Source organism: Rattus rattus, chromosome 1 (genome assembly GCF_011064425.1).
Source record: "Rattus rattus isolate New Zealand chromosome 1, Rrattus_CSIRO_v1, whole genome shotgun sequence".
NCBI classification, from domain to species: Eukaryota; Metazoa; Chordata; class Mammalia; order Rodentia; family Muridae; genus Rattus; species Rattus rattus.
This window is the reverse complement of record NC_046154.1, coordinates 245903766-245925610: the sequence shown is the minus strand read 5'-3', so window position 1 is coordinate 245925610 and position 21845 is coordinate 245903766. Positions and strand designations below refer to the sequence as shown.

The 21845-nt window shown below is 49.0% G+C and overlaps 1 protein-coding gene across 1 annotated transcript in view; it reads left to right on the top strand.

The window, feature by feature from the left end:
• The first annotated feature begins 1196 nt into the window (after nt 1-1196).
• The window catches only part of Ago2 (argonaute RISC catalytic component 2), a 36614-nt gene continuing 15965 nt past the window's right edge, over nt 1197-21845 (top strand). The window contains exons 1-10 of the mRNA XM_032916445.1: nt 1197-1371; nt 10011-10131; nt 14741-14922; nt 16630-16766; nt 17981-18115; nt 18532-18619; nt 19642-19789; nt 20674-20793; nt 20923-21045; nt 21704-21837. Coding sequence (XP_032772336.1) covers nt 1295-1371; nt 10011-10131; nt 14741-14922; nt 16630-16766; nt 17981-18115; nt 18532-18619; nt 19642-19789; nt 20674-20793; nt 20923-21045; nt 21704-21837 — 1265 coding nt within the window. The 5' untranslated portion in view covers nt 1197-1294. The remainder of the gene's footprint in view (nt 1372-10010; nt 10132-14740; nt 14923-16629; nt 16767-17980; nt 18116-18531; nt 18620-19641; nt 19790-20673; nt 20794-20922; nt 21046-21703; nt 21838-21845) is intronic.

Here is a 21845-nt window from a genome sequence, read left to right as displayed (position 1 = left end):
TCTGTAGTGACTTCCAGGCCGGCTGGGACTGTAGAGCAAAGCAGGGTTTGAGGAATTGAAAAGTATCGGGCATACCTTTGCCTTGGCAATTATGGCTTGTGTCACAGATAAGTCTTGTCTGGTGGGTCTTGCTTTCCTTACCGGTAAGTCACTCTATTCCAGGGCTTCAGTTCCCCATAGACAGCACAGGTAAACTGAACGAGTGTGGTAATCTGACTCACCCCAGCACACCCTAAGTCGATGGCTGGCTTAGTGTTAAAACACCACCTCTGCAAAGCAGCTTGGTCCATTGCTGGGGTGAGGTTCTTGAGTGGGGATTTCCAGGGCCTGAGCTTGTGTGAGCCCGTATAGCCTATGGAAGTCACAAAATGGCACAGGTGCTGTGAATGCTGCTGGGGCCGTGGGGCGTGGGGGGGCGGGGATAATGCTTGAACTCGATATGTGATCATTTGCAGGAAAGCTGGGCTGTCTGGACCCAGGCCTCTGATTGCTAAGGGTACCTTATAGAGACTCCGTCTCCCTTGCTTCCTTGCACAGTGTCAGAGTTCATTCAGTGTGCCCTGGCTTCCCTTGTACCCTCTCAGACCTTGGGATGGCAACACAGTATCCTGGGGTAAGAATAAAGGAAATGAAGAAGATTGGGACACTGGTTAGAAATGTGAAAGGCCGAGTTATTGGGTGGACACTAGCATACACCTGGGCATACCAGCAAGGTGTTAGAGAGCCACAGAGGTGTGGAAACCCCTGGGCCTACCAAAGGTTCCTTGCTGTGGTTGTGCATGGTCACATGGGATCTCCAGGTGGGGAGCACAGAGGGGCGGTGCCAGAGGGGAAGAGCAGGGGAAGTGAGGTTTGCCTGGCCTGAGAAGGGTTAGGTTCCTGTCGGAATAGGAACTAGACCGCAGTGCGAACTCTCTGAGCCCGGGTGAGTGAGGTGAAAGTCTCCAGCAGTCAGTTGGCAGAGTCGCCGGCTGGTCCCTGTGATGAGGTGGATCTGCACGGGGATGTCATGCGGTGGTCGGGATGTGTGAACAAAGGGGAAAGTGTGATGATGGAGCCCATGGTGGTATGGGCCTCAGCATCCAAGGGGCACGGGAAGCTTGGGGTGCACCATGATTCTCAGGGACAACACCGAGCCTGCTAACCCTGATGTCTGCTGTCTCCCTACTGTTTTCTAGTTCATGCGCCTTCTGCTCCGACATCACCCATCCCAGGATATGCCTTCAAGCCTCCACCCCGGCCGGATTTCGGCACCACCGGGAGAACAATCAAACTACAGGCCAACTTCTTTGAAATGGACATCCCCAAAATTGACATCTACCACTATGAATTGGACATCAAACCTGAGAAATGCCCTCGGAGAGTGAACAGGTATCTTCTGACCTTTCCCATGAAGTTGTTACGATGTATTTTTAATTGGTTTTGCATTGAGATACAATTTGAGTGTAGTGGAACTCCAACACTGCAAATGACCCACTCCCGAGTCTTAATAGACGCGTGTAGCCATCACCTTCTTCGGGTTAGCCTGGCTGACCGTTCCGTTAAGTCACATAGTTCTACCTTTTGTCAGCTTATGTTATGTCCTGCCTACAGAAGCCATGTAACCTCAACTTCCTTGGTCCAGAATTGTCTTTTGAGATTTCTCTGTGTTCTATGTATTGTAGTAGTTACTTTTAGTATTAAGGGGTATTGCATTGAATTGTTGTGTGTATGTGTGTGCATGTGCACACGCAGGTCCATGTCCATGTGTGGAGTCCTGAGGTTGGGCATCTTCCTTGATCACTTTCCACCTCATGGTAGTCAGGTCTGTCATTTAAACCAGAGCTCTCTGTTAAGCTAGTCTAGCTTGCTCTGGAGCTGTCTTTTCTCCACCAGTGGCTGCCACACCTAACTGGCATTTGCATGGGTTCTAATGATCTGAACTGGTTCTCATGGGAACATTACATCCACTGAGAAACCCCCTAGCCCTCAGTGACTGATAATTTACCCATTCTTCTAACTGGTAACACTTGGGAGGTTACGAAGCTCCATGAAAGAAAACCCTCTTCTTTCTTCTTCTCTGAATGGACATGGGTCTTCCTTCCTCATAGTTGCCAGAGTGAGGAGTGGGCTTCACTGTCTGGGTATCCACCCGGTGTGTCCCAGGCAGGTGCCGGGTTTTGTCTCCATCAGAGTGGACTGGTTTGTCCCACAGCTTGTCAGCTTTTGAGTGGTTTGTGCTGCTCTTCTGTGTGTGTTGCTGCTGCTGTGGCTTTACTCCTCACCCTGGTAACAGTTGATGACTTTCCCCTTCACACATGAGGAGTGTTGGCTCCTCGTGCCCTGTTGTCTTGATTCGTAGGTGTCTTTTGGTTCTGGATGATCTGGAGTCTGTTGGGAATATTCTCCTCCAGTCTGACATTTGCTTTCTTGTATTAGCGGGTTTTTGTTTGTTTTGCTTTTTAAAATAGTGCCTTTTAGTGAATAAAACTTCCAAGTTTTGTTGAAGTTCAGTTTATGAACTTTGAAAATGGCAGGTGTCGTCATCCCTAGGAAGTCTGTGTCAAGAGAGGTCATAAAGATCCTGTTTTCTTTGGAAGAGTTGTAGTTTGGGCTTTTGTGTTGAGATCTGTGCTCCATCCTGAACTGCTTTTTGTGTGCAGCATGAGGTGAGGTATTGTAGAGGCTTTTCTGTGCCTATCTATTTATCATGACACCTTTGAAAGGGAGGTTCAGTCAGCCATGCATGTGGTGTGTCGGTCCCTGCTTTGGTCTCTCTTCAGACCAATAATAACTCATCAGCTTGTCTAATGTATGGAGCTGGTGGTTGAACCCATGGCAGGACACATACTAGGCAAGTGCACAGCCTTAACTCTAGACTGGAATCTCACACTGCTGACTTCTCTGAGATTGTTTTTCCAAATCTAGATTTCTGCTTTGAACAACAAACAAACAAAACAAAAAACAAAAAACAAACAAACAAAAAACGGAGAGAATAAGGGGGTGGGGGCTTTCCAGAGAGTTCCAGTAAGATGTTAGGTTTGAATTTAAATTTTTATATTCTTTGCTTTTGTAGCCAGCATCTTAAAATGTCATTTTTCCAGACACAGATGAGTGACAGCCAGGGAGTACAGAGGTTTATCTGGGGGCATGGGCATCTATCAAACTTAGATGGGTGGGATGATGTTTAAGTTCCAACGCACTAAATCATTGACTCGTACACCTGTCAGGGTGAATTTTACCTGACTATGAATGTTAGCTCATTTAACAGTGTGTACAAGTGTTTCCTATGTGTATGTCTGTGTACCACATGCATGTGATGCCCATGAAGACCAGAAGGAATAAGATCATCTAGAACTGGAGTGAGAGGTAGTTGGGAGCCATCATGTAGGTACTGGGAACCAAACCTTGTCCTCTGGAAGAACAGCAAATGCTCCTAACCATGGTGCCACCTCTCCAGCCCAACTTAAACGTGATATTTAATGACGAGTGTTTGGTTTCTTTCTTTCTAGTTTACAGTGAGTCTTATATTTTACTTTCATTAATGCAGTGTGGAGAAAATCTAGCTGGATATTGAGCGTGGGCCTTGCAGAGAGCACTCCCGTCCTGTTACTGATTTTAATTGATAAGCAGTCAGTTCCTCTTTAAGATGTAATACTAGTTAAAGGATTTCAGACCGTTCTTATCCTTATCTGCTGAGGCTAGTGGCCACCAGCCAGTTAAATTCTGTCACTGCTGAGTTGATTGCTGGTCAAATCTTGTCATCTTTTTCAAACTAACACATGGTGTGTTTTTAAAAATGAGCTATACATCTCTGAGACTCACAATTCTTTCTGTATAGAACTGGTTTTGTGAATTTGTGTCTGGGGTGCAAATCTGTAATTGCCTTGCCTTTTTAGATTTCTGTGTCAGGGTTGTGTAACATATAATTCAGCAAGTTGCAAAGTGTTCCTTCTTTGCCCACTGTAAGAGCAAAGTGTGAGATTCAGGCCTGGGAGGTGGGTTGCTGAGTAAGCTCTTTTCATGAGGCTTAAGGACTTGAGTTTGAATCCCCAGAGTCCACAGAAGCTGCACAGGGGAGCCCATGTCTGTGATCCCTGTGACGTGATGCTATGGTGGGAGGAGGAGGCAGGAGAGGCTAGCCTGGCAAACAAGAGCCTGTCTTAAGGGGGAGGGTGATGAGCAACGGAAGATACTGTAGGCAAGTGACCTCCACCTCCACATGCCCTCATACACATAAACCATGTGTGATTCTGCTGTTATAAATCTCCTCGATTTATCATGGAACTGTTTTGGGTTAGGATCTATGTTTGTAGGAACTGTTTAACACAGCTTAATTTTTTTCCTCAGATATCAGGATTAACACCCATCCCCCTGTGTGTGTGTGTGTGTGTGTGTGTGTGTGTGTGTGTGTGTGTGTGTGTGTACTTGTGCATGCACTTGGGTGCACACACTTAGGTAGTTTGTATTTTGTCATCAAAGTTATGGAATTTCCTAGTAAAAAGTTGTTCATAATGTATATGTTTACGTATATACTTCTTTGTACAGAGTAAGCTAAGCCTCAAACTCAGAAATCTGCCTGCCTCTGGTTTCCAAGTATCAAAGGCTCCTGCCGCCGTGCCAGGTTCCACAGTTTTATATTTAGTGTCTATGGGCTGTGTACGAAGCCCCTTTCACCCCAAGGATTTTAAATTGTTTTCTCTTCCAACCAGGTTTGTTAAGGGCGCAGCTTAGTCCTCTGCCCAGAACAAACATTATGCTTTGTTGATTTTTTTCCCTTCTGTTTTTCTGATCTCTGTTCTTCCTCTGCTCTTTCTTACGTAACATCTTTGCATGTAAGCTATTCTTGAGTTGGTCTCCCTTGTGTTGTGCAAGCTTGATTTCCATTTAGTTAAGAGTATGCTAGGGTAGAGCATGGAGCCCTGCTGTGATTCCCGCGTGAAAAACATTCCCTGTGGTGGGCACAGATGTGCTCTGCTCTTGGGTGGAGGTGGCTGATAATTTTACTCAACCCTTTACAGTCTTTTTTCCCCATAAATATGATGGGGACTTGCCTTTCTGCCAGTGGGGTTTCTGCTGTGTTTGATGTATTTTCAATAGTGTTGTATCTTGTTTTTTAAATATTTAAAAATTAGATTTATTGTCCTTTTATATGCATGTGTATCTCGCATGAGCACCCCCACCTCCCCCTCCCAACGTGTACACACACTCAGAGGTTAATTTGTAGAAATTCTCTCCTTCACTGTGTGGGTCCCAGGGATAGAACTCAGGTTGTCAGGAACTGCAGCAGACACCTCGCCCACCGAGCTCTTTCCCTGGCTCTGATTGTTGTGTCTGATTGTTGTTGCTTTTGAGACAGAATTTTGCTCTCTAGCCTTGACTGCCTCAAGCTCTGTATTGACTGGGCTAGCCTGGAATTCACAGAGATCCGCTTGCCTCTGAGTGCTGGGATTACAGTCAGGCTGCACCGCCACACCATGCTTTTAACTGTCCTGTCTTAATGACAAACTAGCCATCGTATAATTGGGCGATATCTCCCTTTATATTTGATAATTCTTACTTGTATGTGACTTACAAGTTAACACGGGGCTCACACTTGTCATCCTAGCCCAAGGAGAGCCATCCTAGCGCGAGGAAGCCAGGCAGAAGACCCACTCCAGTTTCGAGGCCTCTGCCCTGTAGAGTCAGATCTTTAGTTACGGTCAGGGTTTACGCTCAGGTCGCTGGGCGGTAAGCAACTTAACCACTGGGCTGGTTTGCCAACCCAGCTTTTACATTTAAAGCTTTTATTACATTTATTTATCATGTGTGTCTGTCTGTGAGGGAGACAGAGAGCACACACATCCTCGAGTGTGGGTGTGGAGGTCCAAGAACAACCTAGAAAAGCTAGTTCACTCTTGCCACGGTGTGGGTCCTAGCAGTTGAACACCCTTTGTTTCTGAGATCAAGCGGGTGGTGCATGCCTTTAACCTCAACATTTGGGCACATGTCTAAGTTGAAGGCCAGGCCAGTCTACACAGCAGGTTCCAGACCAGCCAAGGTTACACAGTGACTTCTTTCAAACACATACACAAAAGAAAAAAGAAAAAGGTAGGTTTCAATAGTTCACGTGTTGTCATCTTTTTTTAAGTTAATTTTATTAATACGTGAATGTTGGGTCTGTGTATTTGTGTACCGCCTGTATGCGTAGAACCAGCAGAGGTCAGAGTGCTGGTTGTATCCTCCGGGACTGGAGTTATAGACAGTTGTTCTCTGCCACACGAGTGCTGGGAATTGAACTGGAAGCTCTACTAGAGCAGTCAGTCTGGACTAACGCTTTAATACTATTAGTATCCTTATTTTTAGTAATTTTCCATTATATGACTACAGTGTGCTCTTTTGTAAGTCCTGTTTCTTAGTCTTTCGAGATGCGTGAGACAATACTGGTCTTGGTTTCTTGAAGCCTCTTTCTCCCCCTTCAGAATTGTTGCTCTGCACATCCCAGGCCAGGGATAATGTATGTCAAGGGGGCTGTGAGCTAAGAATCAAAATACTGTGTTTTTGAATTGGGATAACTTTTATTGCTTTCCTTTAAACATGGTGTGTACATGCGTGTGTGCGTGCATGCGTGAGTGAATGTGTGGAAGCCAGAGGTCAGCTTTCTGTGTCATTCCTCAAGTGTTTGCTGTCCTTGTTTCTGTGTCAGGGTCTGTCACATGGACCTGAAGCTTACATTATACTGGGCTGGCCAGCCTGGGAGCTCCCAGAATCCAGCTGTCTTTGTTTCTCCAGCACAGTGATCAAAACTCAGGCCCTCAGGCCACAGCAAGCAGTTGCCTGACTGAGCCATCTCCTAGACCCCTTGAAGATTCTTTTTGGTTTGTGTGACCACCAACTTTGCATTTGTGTTATAAACAGCCTCTCTATACAAGTTGTCATAGCACAGGATCTCCCTTCGGCTGTACCCACCTCTGTGGCTGAATCGCACACCCACACGCTGTAATCTTCCTCACCTATGGGGTGCCATGTGCAGTCTGTTGAGGGAATCAATCCAGTTGCCATCTTTTTTGGCATAGAAATCTCTACCCCTGCAGCTCTGGGCTCTGCTGATCTCCCGGGCTGTGGCTTTGAAACTGTTCTAGAACCACAGTGAATGTGAAGCTAGGATTGTCCACCCCCGTCACCCTAATCCCCAAGCAGCTGCCTTCCATTTCCTCTGTACATTTTAAGGCAAGAGGCTAATTCTAAAGCCAAGTGCATTGAGGGAGAGCCTTGGTCTGTATTGCAGACTGATGTCCCCAGGGTGAAGAAAGTGCCCCTTGCTGGTGCACCCTCTCCTGTCACAGCTGGAGGACACTGAGTGTCTTAGGACTCGATTAATTTAGCCTGCTGCAGTGTGCCTAGAACATGTTAGAATCAGTGCGATCCCTTTAATGAATGTGCTCCTGCAGCAAATACATTTCTGCACAAAAGCCACAGGTCTGGCTCGGCTGTGCTGAACCGGTCAGTGCTGAGGGTCTTTCCAGGTCTTTTTTGTTTCAATAAAGATTGATAAGTGGGTGTGTCCGTTTGCTTGCTGGCGTCTTGGGTCAGAAACCTGTTGGTCTCCATGCTGTAGCATACACCCTCCAGACTGGAGAGGTCGGGCAGAGGCTCTCTTGTCGCCTGGGCTTTGTGGTTCCCATGAGGCTCTTGTCACGCCATCCATAGCATACAGGAAACCCTTTCTGAAAGGAGGCCTGACTCGGGCTTGCATCAGGCACTGGCATGTGGCTGGCAGTGGTCACGTGGTGTTTTACGGATTCTGCTGCTCTTTTCCCATCGGCGTCACGTCTGTAAGGAGCTGAGGTTGCCATGGTTAGAAACTGCGTCAGTTCGGTCTCTCAGCAACTGAGGGGGCTGGGTGCTGCAGACTGAAGCAAGGGCCAGCCCACTGGGCTTGGAAATTATTGTGAGAGCTCCTGGCTGGTTAAAAATGCAAACCTTTAATGTTCTTCATTACACTGTTAATTGTGGGGGGCTTTAAATGGGTCCAGATTCAAGATTATGATGGTCAAAGTGATGTAATGTTCAAATAGTATTGTGTCAGATTGTGGGAGCTCCCCTCTAGAAGCAGCCATTGCCTCATTGTGCTTGTGTGGTGATGCTGTGTCCCCCTAGGATTTCCACTTTGTGGAGAAGAGCCCATCAGTACAGCTTGTGGAATGGACTCAGTGGAAGGCAGCTGAGTGCTTTCCCCGTGTCCCAGGCATAACCGTGCCTTGCTGCCCCCACCCTGCCCCTGCCTTTGTCCTTTCCCCATTGTTCCATGCACAGCAGTCTGTGTGAAAGCCAGGATGGGCCCAACATGGAGTCTCTGATGGCCAGAGATAGGTCACTGTTAGCACTGTGACACCATGGTGAGTCCTGTGTACCCCACCCTCTGGCAAGGTCATATGTCCCTCAAGCTCCTTCTTGCCTGCCTTAGTGGGAGAGCCATACAGCCAGCCCCCAGGAGAGAGCTAGGCCCCATGTTGCTGGAGGGCATGACTAGACTCACACAAAATACAGTTACTGAAGGAAATGTGCCCTCTCATCCATGCCCCTCTCCTCCTGGCCCTGACTTGAGCCTCTCCTGTGGTATAGTCTGCGTAAGTGGTTTTAGAATGCAGTCGGGTACATGTGTGAAAGTAAGAATATTACATGCCCTCTGCCCTGGCATTGTAGTTTTCAGTGATTATCTCAAAAGCATAGATACAGGGTGCCAACCTTGGAGACACTGGGAATGTAATCACTGGCTTACCCGGCTGTTGTTATAGATAGATTAATAATGTATACATTTATAGGATCACGGTTCCACTGTATATAGTAATAAGGTCATATTTCTTAAGATACACAGTAGGATTACATCCGTCTCCACATATCTAAGTTTAAAAAAAAAATTTAGTGAGCCTTGTGGCAGCCCCCACACGAAGTAGCCACTAACAACACCAGTGACTCCAGTTCCATGGGATCCTCCGCCCTCCACAGGCCCTGTACTTGTACACACCCACACACAATGCACGTGATTAAAAAGAAAACAAGCTTTTTTCAAAAAACGGAATAGAAGAGCAATATAAAAATATTAACGTGTCTGTGTAAAAGCTTGGATTGAAGCTTGGGTTGCTCATAGTGTTCTGGAAAGGCTGGGGTGGGAGGCGACCTGAGCAAACTTTACCTGCGTGTCACAAAGAGAAGGCAGTAGAAATTAAGAAACTTTCAGAACTGTAGGGAAGGTAACAGGCACATGCCAGTTGGCGCACAGCAGTTCCCAAGGGCCGGGAAGTAGGGTGCAGAAGAGGGCTCCCACGGTGGCCTCTTACCACTGCATATAAAATGGTGACGGTGCTGTGACCTGTAGGTTCTTGAGAGGTGGCGCGATTTGCTCCCTGTTGTCGAGGTTGAGACCTCGTGGTTTGCTGCTGTCTGTGTTCTGCACGCCGCTGCTCCGGAGCACTGACTGCCCAGGTGATCCCGAGGGCTCACTTTAACAGCTTAGTAAGGTCAGGAGCCTGGGGCCTGCCTGGGGCGAGCCTAGTCAGTAGGGCGGCTTCCTAGCTGTCTCTGTAACTACCTTCTGCTTGCCTCAGGGAAGGGTGGGTGAGGGGTTTCATTAGGAGGAAAGAGGTTGGTGATGTCTGCACATCATGCCTGTGAATGTAAAACGTGGCGTCTGTGGACTGCCAAGGGCACAGCCTCACAACAGAGGTGTCCAATCTACAACTTTGAGACAGACAGAAATTACACTGGTTACTCCTGAGTGTACCTGGGCACTCTGACATTATGGCAGCATCCACTCTCTGCCCTGCATAACTTGTTACAACGTTCTCCCACATTCGTGTGACCAGGAAATGAGACAAGCCCACTTCATTCATGTTCTAGGTTGATTTTTTTTTCTTCCTCCCCCCACAGAAGAGGGTGGAAAGCCACATAGCAGGCAGAACCCCTGGTTTCCTAAGGACCTTCAAAGCTGGTTTGTACCAGACGGGTGCCAGCCCTCAATCACTGACATCTCCCCGACTTCTCTGTTTTAGGGAAATAGTGGAGCACATGGTCCAGCACTTTAAAACCCAGATCTTCGGGGACCGGAAGCCAGTGTTTGATGGACGGAAGAATCTGTACACAGCTATGCCCCTTCCAATTGGCAGGGACAAGGTGAGGATACGTGTGCTGGGGTCCAGTCTAGCTATTGGGTGAGATTCAGATGTGTTTCAAGGTTCCTTTTTCCTCTGATGTAGAAGATCACTTCACCTGGGAGGCATGGGTGGCTGCTCTGTGTGGGCTTCATGATGAGGTGTGTGGGGTGTACTGAGGTTTGCAGTGAGGCCGCTCAAATACAAAACACTCCCAAGTACAACCCACAGACCACTACACACACTGTGTGAGTGTGTGTGTGAGAGAGTGTGTGTGTGTGTGTGAGTGTGAGTGTGTGTGGTGAGTGTGTGTGTGTGAGTGTGTGTGTGAGAGTGTGAGTGTGAGTGTGTGTGGTAAGTGTGTGTGGTGAGTCTGTGTGTGTGAGGTGGTGTGGTGAGTGTGTGGTGAGTGTGTGTGAGTGTGTGAGTGTGTGTGAGAGTGTGTGAGAGTGTGTGTGGTGAGTATGTGTATGTGAGGTGGTGTGGTGAGTGTGTATGTCTGTGTGTGTGTGTGTGTGTCTGTGTGTGTGTGTGAGGTGGTGTGGTGAGTGTGTGTGGTGAGTGTGTGTGTGTGTGTAAAAGCGGATGTGCTGCAGTAGCCTCCTCCAGAGTGAGGAGGAGGAGGAAGATGAATCAACCCGGTGTGGTAACCATAGAAAATAGTTACCTTCCCTTATTATTTTTAGCCTTATCAGGACTTTATTTAAAAAGTAATAAAGCTTCTGTCCAGACTTTGACAGTCTGAGAATGAAGGGATGGCACATTTCCTGCAGGCCTGAAAAAAAAGGCTGCGTTGCTAAGTGACCGTGTGTCTTGGCTCCTTTGTGCCCGTCTGTATTCCCATTGGAGCCAGGCAGTCGTCATACCTGGTGGCTCTGCTTCGACTCACCGGGCTGACAGGAACACACTGTTAGGGCAGGGAGAGGGCCAATGACTACACAGCTCTGTGTGTCGTGTTCTGATCTCCCAACCCCCATCCCCCAGTGGCACGTGGGTTGTCACTGCCACTCCAGGAACGGATAATGGGCGTAGGGTTCCGAGTTGGAGGGAATCCCAGGACTGGGTGTGAATGAACGGAGCAGGCTCTCCCTGGCAAATTCACGTACTGTGAATTGGAGATTTATTGATCTTAAGGTTTTGTGTTTAATTTACACATTTGTTTTTATTTAAAGCTCTATAAGAAAGAAAAGCATAAGGAGTTTATTCACAGTTTTGTCGGTACAAATTTATAATTAGACACTGGGAGGAGCGTGAAGAGAAATGTCTTGAAGGCGGGATGGGGCGTCTCTGATGCTCAGATGCAGATAATCTGAGCTAACAGCCCAGACTGGAATGAACAGAGACGGAGTGTGTGCCTTTCCTAGTAATGGGGCCTAACAAAGCCTCCTCACCTTGTCAGCCCAGCTACCTTTCTAGTGCAGCGTGCAGCGTGCAGCAGCCAGGATAGGCAGCCCCACCTCTCCTGTGTAGTACACCTCAGGTCCCAGCTGCAGTGTGGGCTTTCATCCTGCATCTGGGAGCTTCATGTGCCCCTCTCCAGTCCCACACTGCAGTGTGAGTAGCATGGTTTGAAGAGCCCATTGCCCACTGCCCAGACATGTAAGTCCCTGGCAGGTGTAATGGGTACAGTTAGTTGCCTGTGCTAGCCCACACACAGAGCATTTGGAGATGGCACAGTTAGTCCCTTGAAACTTAATCCCAGGCACCAGTGTCAGCGTTTTCAGACAAGCTGGCATGGGGTTCTCCCTCTGAGCCAATCAAAAATAGTTTCCTTTTGTTTTACTACCAGCAAAGCTTTGTCTTCGGTTTTTTTCTTTTTTGTCCTCTTAGTAAGAAAGGACTCGCCTTGAGTCTGTTAGCTCAGCCTCTACCAAGTGCTCAGTGGGGACTGTGATGTCTGATATGGCCATATTACTGTGTGTACATCACCTTCCTAAGGAGCAGTCTCCCCAGAGCTCAGCTCATGCTCTCCATAGGCGTCCACCTTGCTGCCAGCCCATGTGGGAAGAAAACAGCTCCTTGGGGCCAAGAGTACTTGTGTCTACCAAGCCCATGGCTTCACTTTGACATGGGACAGAACCGAAAAGTTAGATGCCGGTTGCTCTAAATTTGGGACTGACACCCTCAGTCTCTTTTCACCAAAAGCATGTTTGATATATTATCCCTGGCTGTTCTTGGCTGTGTCTAGCCGCACCTTCTTTTGCCAGCTGTCTCCCCTCCCAGTGGGCTCTGGGAGGGGAGGCTTAGGAGGCAGCCACGGGCATCCCTAAGGGGTCCCTGTGGTGTTTGTACCTGAGACATGTTGCTAGGCTTGTGTCTCTGCCTTGTCACCTGCCAGGGTACTTCTGAACCCTCTGCACACTTCACAAATGCACTAGTTCTGATATAAGTGTTCTAGTTGACTTTCTGTTGATCATAAATATCATAACCAAGAAGGAGAATGCCATGATTTGGAGTGGAAAAGGTTTACTTAGCTCACATGTCCTGATGTCTTAGGGTTTTATTGCTGTGAGGAGACCCTCTGACCAGGGCAACTTTTATGAAGGCAAACACTTAATTGGGGCTGACTTACAGTTTCAGAGGTTTAGCCCATTATCATTATGGTGGGGAACATGGCAGCATGCAGACAGACATGTTGCTGGAGAAGGAGCTGAGAGTTCTACAGTCCTGATTTGAAGGCAGCAGGAGGAGACTGTGTGCCACACTGAGTTTAGCTGGAGCATAGGAGACCTCAAAGCCTGCCTCCACAGTGACATGCTTCCTCCAACAAGGCCACACCTACTTCAGCAAGGCCATATCTCCTAATAGTGCCACTCCTATGGGCCAAGCATTCAGACACGTGAGTCTGTGGGGACCATTCCTATTCAAACCTTCCAAAAGAGCAACATGGTCAGGTCTGTCAGAGCAACACCCCACTTCTGATACCAATTTCTATTTTCATTTAATTTCTGTTACTGGGATAAAAACAAAAGCAATTTGGGGTGGGGGTTATTTGACTAAAAGGATGCAGTGCATTATTGAGTGAAAACAAGTGAGGAACCTGGAGGGACTAAAGTAGGGACCAGAAGGAGCACGAACCACTACTGGCTTTTTCAGTTTGCTTTTATGTATACCCCAGAACCACACGCCCAAGAGAAGCTTCACTCAAAGTGGGCTTGGCCCTCCTACATCAATCTTTAGTTAAGAAAATGCTCACGGGGTTGGGGATTTAGCTCAGTGGTAGAGCGCTTGCCCTAGCAAGCGCAAGGCCCTGGTTGGTCCCCAGCTCCAAAAAAAAAAAAAAAAAAAAAAAAAAAAAAAAAAATGCTCACAAGCCAGTTGAGGTTCCCTCTTTCCAGGTGGTTCTGGTTGTGTCAAGTTGACAAAACAAAACAAAACAAAACAAAAAAAAAAACCACCAAAAAGCCTATCCAGCACAGGCGGTGACTTGTTTTCCCAGAAGATTGCCATGTAAAGTCACAGCAGCCCATTAGGCAGCATTGAAACAGGACGTGACTTGTATGTCCCTGTCAGAAAAGGATGCATGGCACCAAGCCCTGCAGCTGTCCCTCTGGCCAGCATAGCACTTGTGATGCCAGACACCTGCTGGCGCCATCACTCTTCTATGGGGATGGGGGTCAATGGCCCTGCAGCTGAGGACAGGGAGTCCTTGAAGACACAGCTGCTCCTGTGTGTTCACAACTTCCCCCAGACACTGCTTCTTTGTGTCAGGGCGTGGCTTTCTCCTCCCTTTGTTTCTTAGTAGTGTGTGGTTCCAAAATGTACATAATTTGCTCTCAACTTGATTTCTTCATGCAAAGTTGTCCAAACGAGGGCTGCGTGGCTCGGTGTCCGTGTCCTCAGAGGTTGAGTCTATAGCCAGTTCACCATCTTCCCTACCTAGATTGATTGGCACCATGCCAGTCATCCTTGGGTTCTGGACACACATCCGAGTTGTTTCCCCTGGGTAGTGGCATTGGCCAGTTTGAAACCCAGTCCCCTTTCTGCCTTTTCCTGGCCCTGGGGCCTTGGACTGTTTGCCAGCTCAGTGTCTGTGGCGATGCATATAGCAGGGTGAAGTGAACCCATCCTGAGGATAGAGTACTCCAGACCCCTGGGGGCTTGTCAGCAACAGAAAACAAAGCCACTTTGAGCATCGCCTGAGTGCTGGTTTGTAGGCCACAGTCAGGATACACTATCATAGATGGCGGTGACTCAACTGTGGACACTGAGATCTGGGTAGACTGAACAAGTGTTATGGGAGAAGTGGGCATGTTTGGCGAGTCATGAGTGTCCGTATGCTGGCCACTGACCTCATACAGCTGTGTGATTGCACATTTGTTAAAAGTAAAGGAAACTGAGTCTGGGGAAGTGGGTCTTTGGGTAAAGAGCTTGTCCCTGAAGCTTGGGGACCTGAGTTCTGTCCTCAGCACCAGGTTCTGATCCCTTGGGCTCACTGCCTAATCAGCTTAGCCTAATCAACAAGCAGCAGGTTCAAAGAGAGATGGAAACTGCAAAGTGGGAAGCCGCTGAGGAGGACACCTACCGTAGACCTCCACACATGTGCGCCCTGAACACACAAGAAAATAAAGTTACAATTTTAATTTCTTCAGCTTTTGGGAGATACTGACCTTCGTGCTTTGGTTTGGCAGGTGGAACTGGAGGTCACGCTGCCAGGAGAAGGCAAAGATCGCATCTTTAAGGTATCCATCAAGTGGGTATCCTGCGTGAGCTTGCAGGCGTTACACGATGCACTTTCGGGGCGGCTGCCCAGCGTCCCCTTCGAGACGATCCAGGCCCTGGACGTTGTCATGAGGCACTTGCCATCCATGAGGTGAGGGCTTCAGGTGGGTGGGGACAAAGACCACAAGCTGGAGCTGAGTGTTCACAGAAAGCTTGAGACCTTGACCAAGGCAGGGAGGAGCCAGTGGTGACTGTCACACATGTAGCCTGTGGGGCAAACAGTCTGCGATGGGAGGTGATGTTGTTAGAGCGGTCAGTAGTGGCCTTGCCTAGGTGTTTGTAGAAGGCTCACTTCTCTGGCCGTGAACTCACACAATCCTGTGCAGAGTCTGGAGTAGCTCCTGGACAGCACACTGGCCACCAACACTATGCTTAATTAATGTCCATCCTTGGGAGACTTTTCCGCAGCGTGTATGACAATGTCCAGCCTCAAGGCATCAGCCCGCTTCATTAGAGGACCTCCCTTTGCTATCCTAGCAGGAGACAAGATCATTTCAGTGGTTTGTCATCTTCCCAGTTGCCAAACAGAGTGTTGCACCACTAGCACATGGGATCAAGGCTAGGGAGCCACATCTGAACTTGGCTTTCACACAAAGCACATAGTAGGACCTCAGGAATGGTGAGAATGGTCCTACGACATCAGAAGTAAGAATCAGAAAGAGAGGGGTTGGGGATTTAGCTCAGTGGTAGGGCGCTTGCCTAGCATGCGCAAGGCCCTGGGTTTGGTCCCCAGCTCCAAAAAAAGAAAAAAAAAAAAAAAGAAGAAGAATCAGAAAGAGAGCTGCATGCTTAGGCCCTGCGACTGATTCCTCTGTGCTCTGGGGAAAACTGAGTGTTCTTTGGCTTCGTGTTTACACATTAGGCATAGGGAGACTTTAACCCAGAGCCCACTGTCACCGCTCAGCTGGCCCCTGTCCTGCTTCTCTCTGCTAAGAAGTGTAAAAAGGACACACTCCGTGATTTCATTAACAAGCACAGTGCCACCTCTGTGTCCCACCTACCGCCTACATGTAGTTGGATGTAGGTGAAGGTGCATGGAGGGTGTGTCTACAGCAGATGGGCGGTCATCTGTGTGCATAATTGGCCTGCAGGCCTCTGGATCTTTTCACAGCTGAGCTCAGGCTCCAGAAACAGGGAGCTGTCCACAGCCTGCTGCCTCTATTTCCTGTCATTGAAAGAAGCTAGGGTAAACAGGGAGCTACATGGTAGTCCACAGCCACGCAGAGAAATGGCAACCCTGTGGCTTAGAGCTGGGCTGCTCTGTCTGCCTCTGCCTGGTAGCCACGAGGATTCTACCCAGCTAGCATTGAACTGCTGCTACCTGCATAGCACAACCCTGGACGAGGAAGACTTGAAGGGATGTGGCCAGCTCTGTGCACTGAACGATGGAAATAAGGATGAGGGGGAGAATAGAAGACCAGCTAGATCTGCCATGGGCCCCAGCAGGAGGCAGAGCCTGCTTCCTTATTAACTCTGTCCTTTCGAGATTGGCAAGGAAGGTGCTCTGCATGTGTGGAGTGGTGAGCTTGTGAGCTAGAAGTATAGTGGGGCATGTCTCACACTGATGCCAAGCCATGAGCCTGGCCCCTTACACTCTGTCAGTTCCTGTATTTAAACATTTGACAGTCTTAAGTCTATAGGGCTACTGCTAGCACAGGGAATGCAGGCTACCACTCCATGTAAGGAACATGACTTTAAAGCAGAAAACCTAGAGCGGTCTCTGAGCGTAGGTATGCCCGCTGGACTGGGACGATGAGCTGAGTCCACCCGATTAGAAGAGGGCTTATCCCTGTTGCAGGTACACCCCTGTTGGCCGTTCCTTCTTCACTGCATCTGAAGGCTGTTCCAACCCTCTGGGAGGGGGCAGAGAAGTGTGGTTTGGCTTCCATCAGTCCGTCCGACCTTCTCTTTGGAAAATGATGCTGAACATCGATGGTAAGAGAAGCCCATGGGCTCCCTGCAGGGTGGACGGGGCCCATGCAGCCCCCACTGAAATGGGCGGAGGTTTGAAAACATGCAGGGCTTTGAGGTGACCCCAGCCTGTGTTGACCATCTCTTTGGTGTCGAGGTAGATCCTAACTGGGCATCAAAGCCCTTGGAGTGCTCCACTCCCAGGGACCCTTTAGCCAGTCTGGAGAGCTACCTGTACTAACTAGGCCATTTGCACTACTAGAGCACCCCGGGTGTGGGGCTGGGGCCACACCCTTCCTTCTCTCCCCTGCTTGAACTAAGGAAAAGGCACTATTAGGTGCCAATGGCTGGCCACGGCCCAGTGGTCTTCCAACCTTGGAGTGTATTAGACCTATCATTGCTATGACAAGTACCTAGAAGAAACCATTTAAAGCAGTAAAGATTAACTCGGGTTCAGAGTTCTCAGTCCTCAGTAAGTCATGCTATCATTCTGAAGCCAAGCACCATGGCAAAGAGGCTGTGACAGAGCATACCTGCTTATCTCATGGTGGCAAGAAGCGAGGAGATAGAAAGGGGCCAGGGACAAGGTGCATTCCTAAGGGCACACCCCCGGGGATTGACTTCCTCCAGAAATGTCATTGGCTATCTCAGAGCCCTCACAATCCATTTAGCTTTCAGTGATAGGGGGACATTGTCGTCCCCCTGCTATTTCCCGTGCTTCAGGAGCCTCGAGGTCATACTCTGTGCTGAGTCTTCTTCCCTCCGGCAGAGACTGACAGTGGGAGCAGATAAGTTCTTACAGGTATCCCCAGCAAGGCCCTGTAGGCCACATCTCGGTCGGGATGCACCTTGATTGCAAAAGAATTGCATGAACGGAACACTTCAGAAACACCTCTAGCTGAAGGTGGCCAGAAAACCTGACCCGATCCAAGGTCCTGGACACCCCCTACCATGCCAGACTTGCTCAAGACCCCTGTAATTCTTCTAGTCACTTCAGATTCAGCCAATCCCCTACCATTGCCCATGGCTAGAGGAAGCATGGAGTCTCTGGGGTCAGTGCCTCCCTTGGAGTGTGGAGCCATGGGCATAGTGGACATTGGTTTTTTCATCAAGGCGTCAAAGGGCGCTCCACAGAGGAAGAGCGGTCCTGGGCCTCCTGAGCAGCTACTGATTAGTCGTGTGGATTACTCCAGATGCCTCCGTTAAACTCTCTTGTCTCTTCCTTTTCCTGCACATAGTATCAGCAACAGCATTTTACAAGGCACAGCCAGTGATCGAGTTTGTTTGTGAAGTGTTGGATTTTAAAAGTATTGAAGAACAACAAAAACCTCTGACAGATTCCCAAAGGGTAAAGTTTACCAAAGAAATTAAAGGTAAAGATCCACCCTGCACACAGGCTGGGGGTGGGACCCCCGCTCCTGGGGCAGGTGCGGGCTGTGGGCAGAGTGAGCCGTGAGACAGACTCTGAGACAGTTGGGACCCATGCACAGAGAGGGCCCATGACTCTAATGAGTACAACCGTGTGGGTGGGAGGAGCTGGGTGTCCTGTTTGGTCCACAAACGTAAGGTTCCGTAAAGGGTGGTAGTGGCACCCAAGTCTCATGTACTGAGTTTTCCTGGCAGAAGGCTTCTCTGCGTGAGGCGTATCCAGCCACCATGTTCTGTGGTCAGTCCACATTTCTTACTCCTCAGCTCGAGAACCTCATGGCCTGTGGTCAAAGCTGCCGTGTGTGCCTTGGGCTGTAAGTGTGTAACAAGAGTAGCTCTGATACCTGATGTCTGTCCCCAGGTCTAAAGGTGGAGATAACGCACTGTGGTCAGATGAAGAGGAAATACCGTGTCTGCAATGTGACCCGGCGGCCTGCCAGTCACCAAACGTAAGGCAGCCACACAACCAGCCCTCCTTTCAGTCTCAGGCCCGCCTCTGGGGCTCACTCACACTCACACACGTGGACTCCATGGCTAGAGAAATGACTAGGTGGTTAAGATTATAGTGTGTATTGCTCTTGGCTCCCAGCACCCATGTTGGGCAGCTTACAGCCTCCCATAGCTCCAGCTGCAGTGCTGTCCTATGTGCCCCCATGGTACCTGCACACACGTGTGCACACGCACATGCACACACATTTAAAATATAGTAAGTTGATTTTTTTGTTTTGCCTGTATGTATCTATTCACCGTGTATGCCTGGTCCCTGCGGAGATCAGCAGAGAGCATCAGATTCCCTGGAGTGGCACTTCTAGGTAGCTGTGAGTTACTGTATGATGCCAGGAATCAAACCTGGGTCCCCTGCAAGCAGCCAGTTTCTTAAAGCAGTGGCCATCTCTCCAGCCCCTGTTCTGTTATATTTTTAAGTCGGGGACTCATTGTGCAGACCAGGCTGGCCTGGAACTACTCACAAAGATGGCTCTGCTTACCGGGTGCTGGGGTTTAAGGCATGTATGGCCCACAAAATGATTTAGGGAAAAAATGTGGAAGGTGGGTGATGGCTCGATGGCTAAGGACGTTGACTGCTCTTCTAGAAGTTCTTCATTCAACTTCCTAATATCACATAACTGTCTAGAACTGTGGTCCTAAGACATCCCATACCTTTTTCTGCAGACAAATGCCCATATACATAAAATGGGTAAAAACATCTTCTACAAACAAGTGTACATTCCAACAAAGAAATCCCCCACACCCAGGGGAGCAGAGGGTGTCACCTCACCAGTGTTAGGTGTCTGCTGTGTTGCTTTGCATGGGTCTGGGAGGAGCAGAAACACCTGTAGGCAGCCTGAGAATTGAGGGGCTCTTGAATAGTCTTGAAGCATCTGCTTCCTGCACAACATGGATGCTTGCCCCTGGGAAGGTCCAGTGTCCAGGGAGCCTGGAAAGTTCTTTCCTGAGTCACCTCTTTCCACAGGTTCCCACTGCAGCAGGAGAGTGGGCAGACAGTGGAGTGTACAGTGGCTCAGTACTTCAAGGACAGGCACAAGCTGGTTCTGCGCTACCCCCACCTCCCATGTTTACAAGTTGGACAAGAGCAGAAACACACCTACCTTCCTTTGGAGGTAAAGTCTCTGCACTACTGACTGGGGAGAAGAAGCCCAAATCAGCCCAGCCTCCCTGATGTGTAGGACTCAGCTAATTCACGCATTGTTGAGACTTGTCCCCCTTGTGTATTCCTTCCCTTAAAATGGAATGAAATTAGCAGCTTGGGTGGGATTACCTACCACACTGTTACTTAGATCCTATGTAACCCTTGCTGGCCTGAAATTCTCTTTGTAGACCAGGCTGCCCCTCCCTGCTCAGAGGTCCTACCTGTCTCAGCCTCAGGTCCTGGGATAATGAATGTCTTCCTTAAGCACCTCGGGGAGGAAAGAGTAAACTTCATTTACTCTTCAGCATCACTGTTCGTCTTCTAAGGAAATCATTGCAGGAACCCAAAATGGGCAGAAACCTGGAGGGTGGAGCTGATGCAGGTGTGGGGGGATGCTGCTTACTGGCTTGATCCCGAAAGCTGGTTGAGATTGCTTTCTGGTGGAGCCCAGTACCACCAGCCTGGGGTGACGTCACCCAGGATGGGATGGGCTCTCCCATCGATCCCTAATTGAGAAAATACCCTGCAGGCTTGCCTACAGCCTCCTAGTCTTATGCAGGCATTTTCTCAGTTGACGTTCCCTCCCCTCAGATGGTTATAGCTTGTGTCAGATTGACATTAAATTAGCCAGCACAACAGATGTGAACCACTCACTATGTACAGATCAAGCCCAGCAGAGTGCCATCAAGGCTGTAGGTGGTCACCTCCAAGTTCTGTTGTGAACGGTAGGCTTCAGAGTGGCTCCACCACTACCCAGGGCTCGGGCTTGGGTGCCCAGCCTCTGAAAATGCCTTCCCTATAACCCCTAGTCACAGGCACAGTTCATGTGTTGACCTGTATGTGTTTTCTTTGTAGGTCTGTAACATAGTTGCTGGACAGAGATGTATAAAAAAATTAACAGACAATCAGACCTCAACCATGATCAGAGCAACTGCCAGGTCAGCGCCCGATCGGCAAGAGGAGATCAGCAAATTGGTGAGCACTGGGTCCCTGGGTTTCTCCAGAATGGGGTACTCAAGGATTCCCCCTCCCCCAACACACATGCCTGCACTTTGAGCAGAGATGGCCTCCACTGACCTGTCTTCCTCTTTTTCCTTACTCAAGATGCGAAGTGCAAGTTTCAATACAGACCCATATGTTCGTGAATTTGGGATCATGGTGAAAGATGAGATGACAGATGTGACAGGGCGGGTTCTGCAGCCGCCCTCCATCCTCTACGGGGGCAGGGTAAGTGCAGATGGTGGCACGTGTGCATGTGTGAGCTTGCCTGCCCGCCCGCCCGCCCATCCATTGGCCTGTGCATGACCCAAGTTTCTACCTTCCTGCGTCTTCTAAAAGTTCACACATTGCTTTCAGTGTTTCTAAGTTCACTTTGTTGTTAAAGAAGAGTTTTTGGAGATGGCGTCCGACTCTTCTTACCCATCTATTTACCCATCCATCTGTGCTTTCCCATCCATCTATGTGACACTCCACTCATCATCCCTTCATCTCTCCACCCTTCTGCTCACCCATTGTCCCTTCCCATCCATCCATCTGACACACTCAACTCATCTACTCACCCATCCTTTGGTACCTTCATCCAGCTCTACTCATCCATCCTTCGCATCCACATTTATTCCCCACATTCACCCGTCCGTCTGATCCTTCACTCTACCCATCTAGAGCTCATCATTGGTCCTGTTAATTTCTCATCCAGCTTGCCACGTCCATTCAGAACCCACCATTCTGCATGTGTTGTGGGGGTTGCTTATAGTGCTAAGGAATGCTAGAGACGTGGAGACAACACACCCGTCGTGATCTGGTGCTTAAGGAGTCCTTGTGGTCAGGGGGACCAGCAGCAAGAACATTTTCTTTTGTTCCCCACTGAACTACTTTGTATTTGCAGAACAAAGCGATTGCCACCCCTGTCCAGGGTGTGTGGGACATGAGAAACAAGCAGTTCCACACGGGCATCGAGATCAAGGTGTGGGCCATCGCCTGCTTTGCACCCCAGCGCCAGTGTACAGAAGTCCATCTCAAGTAAGCCT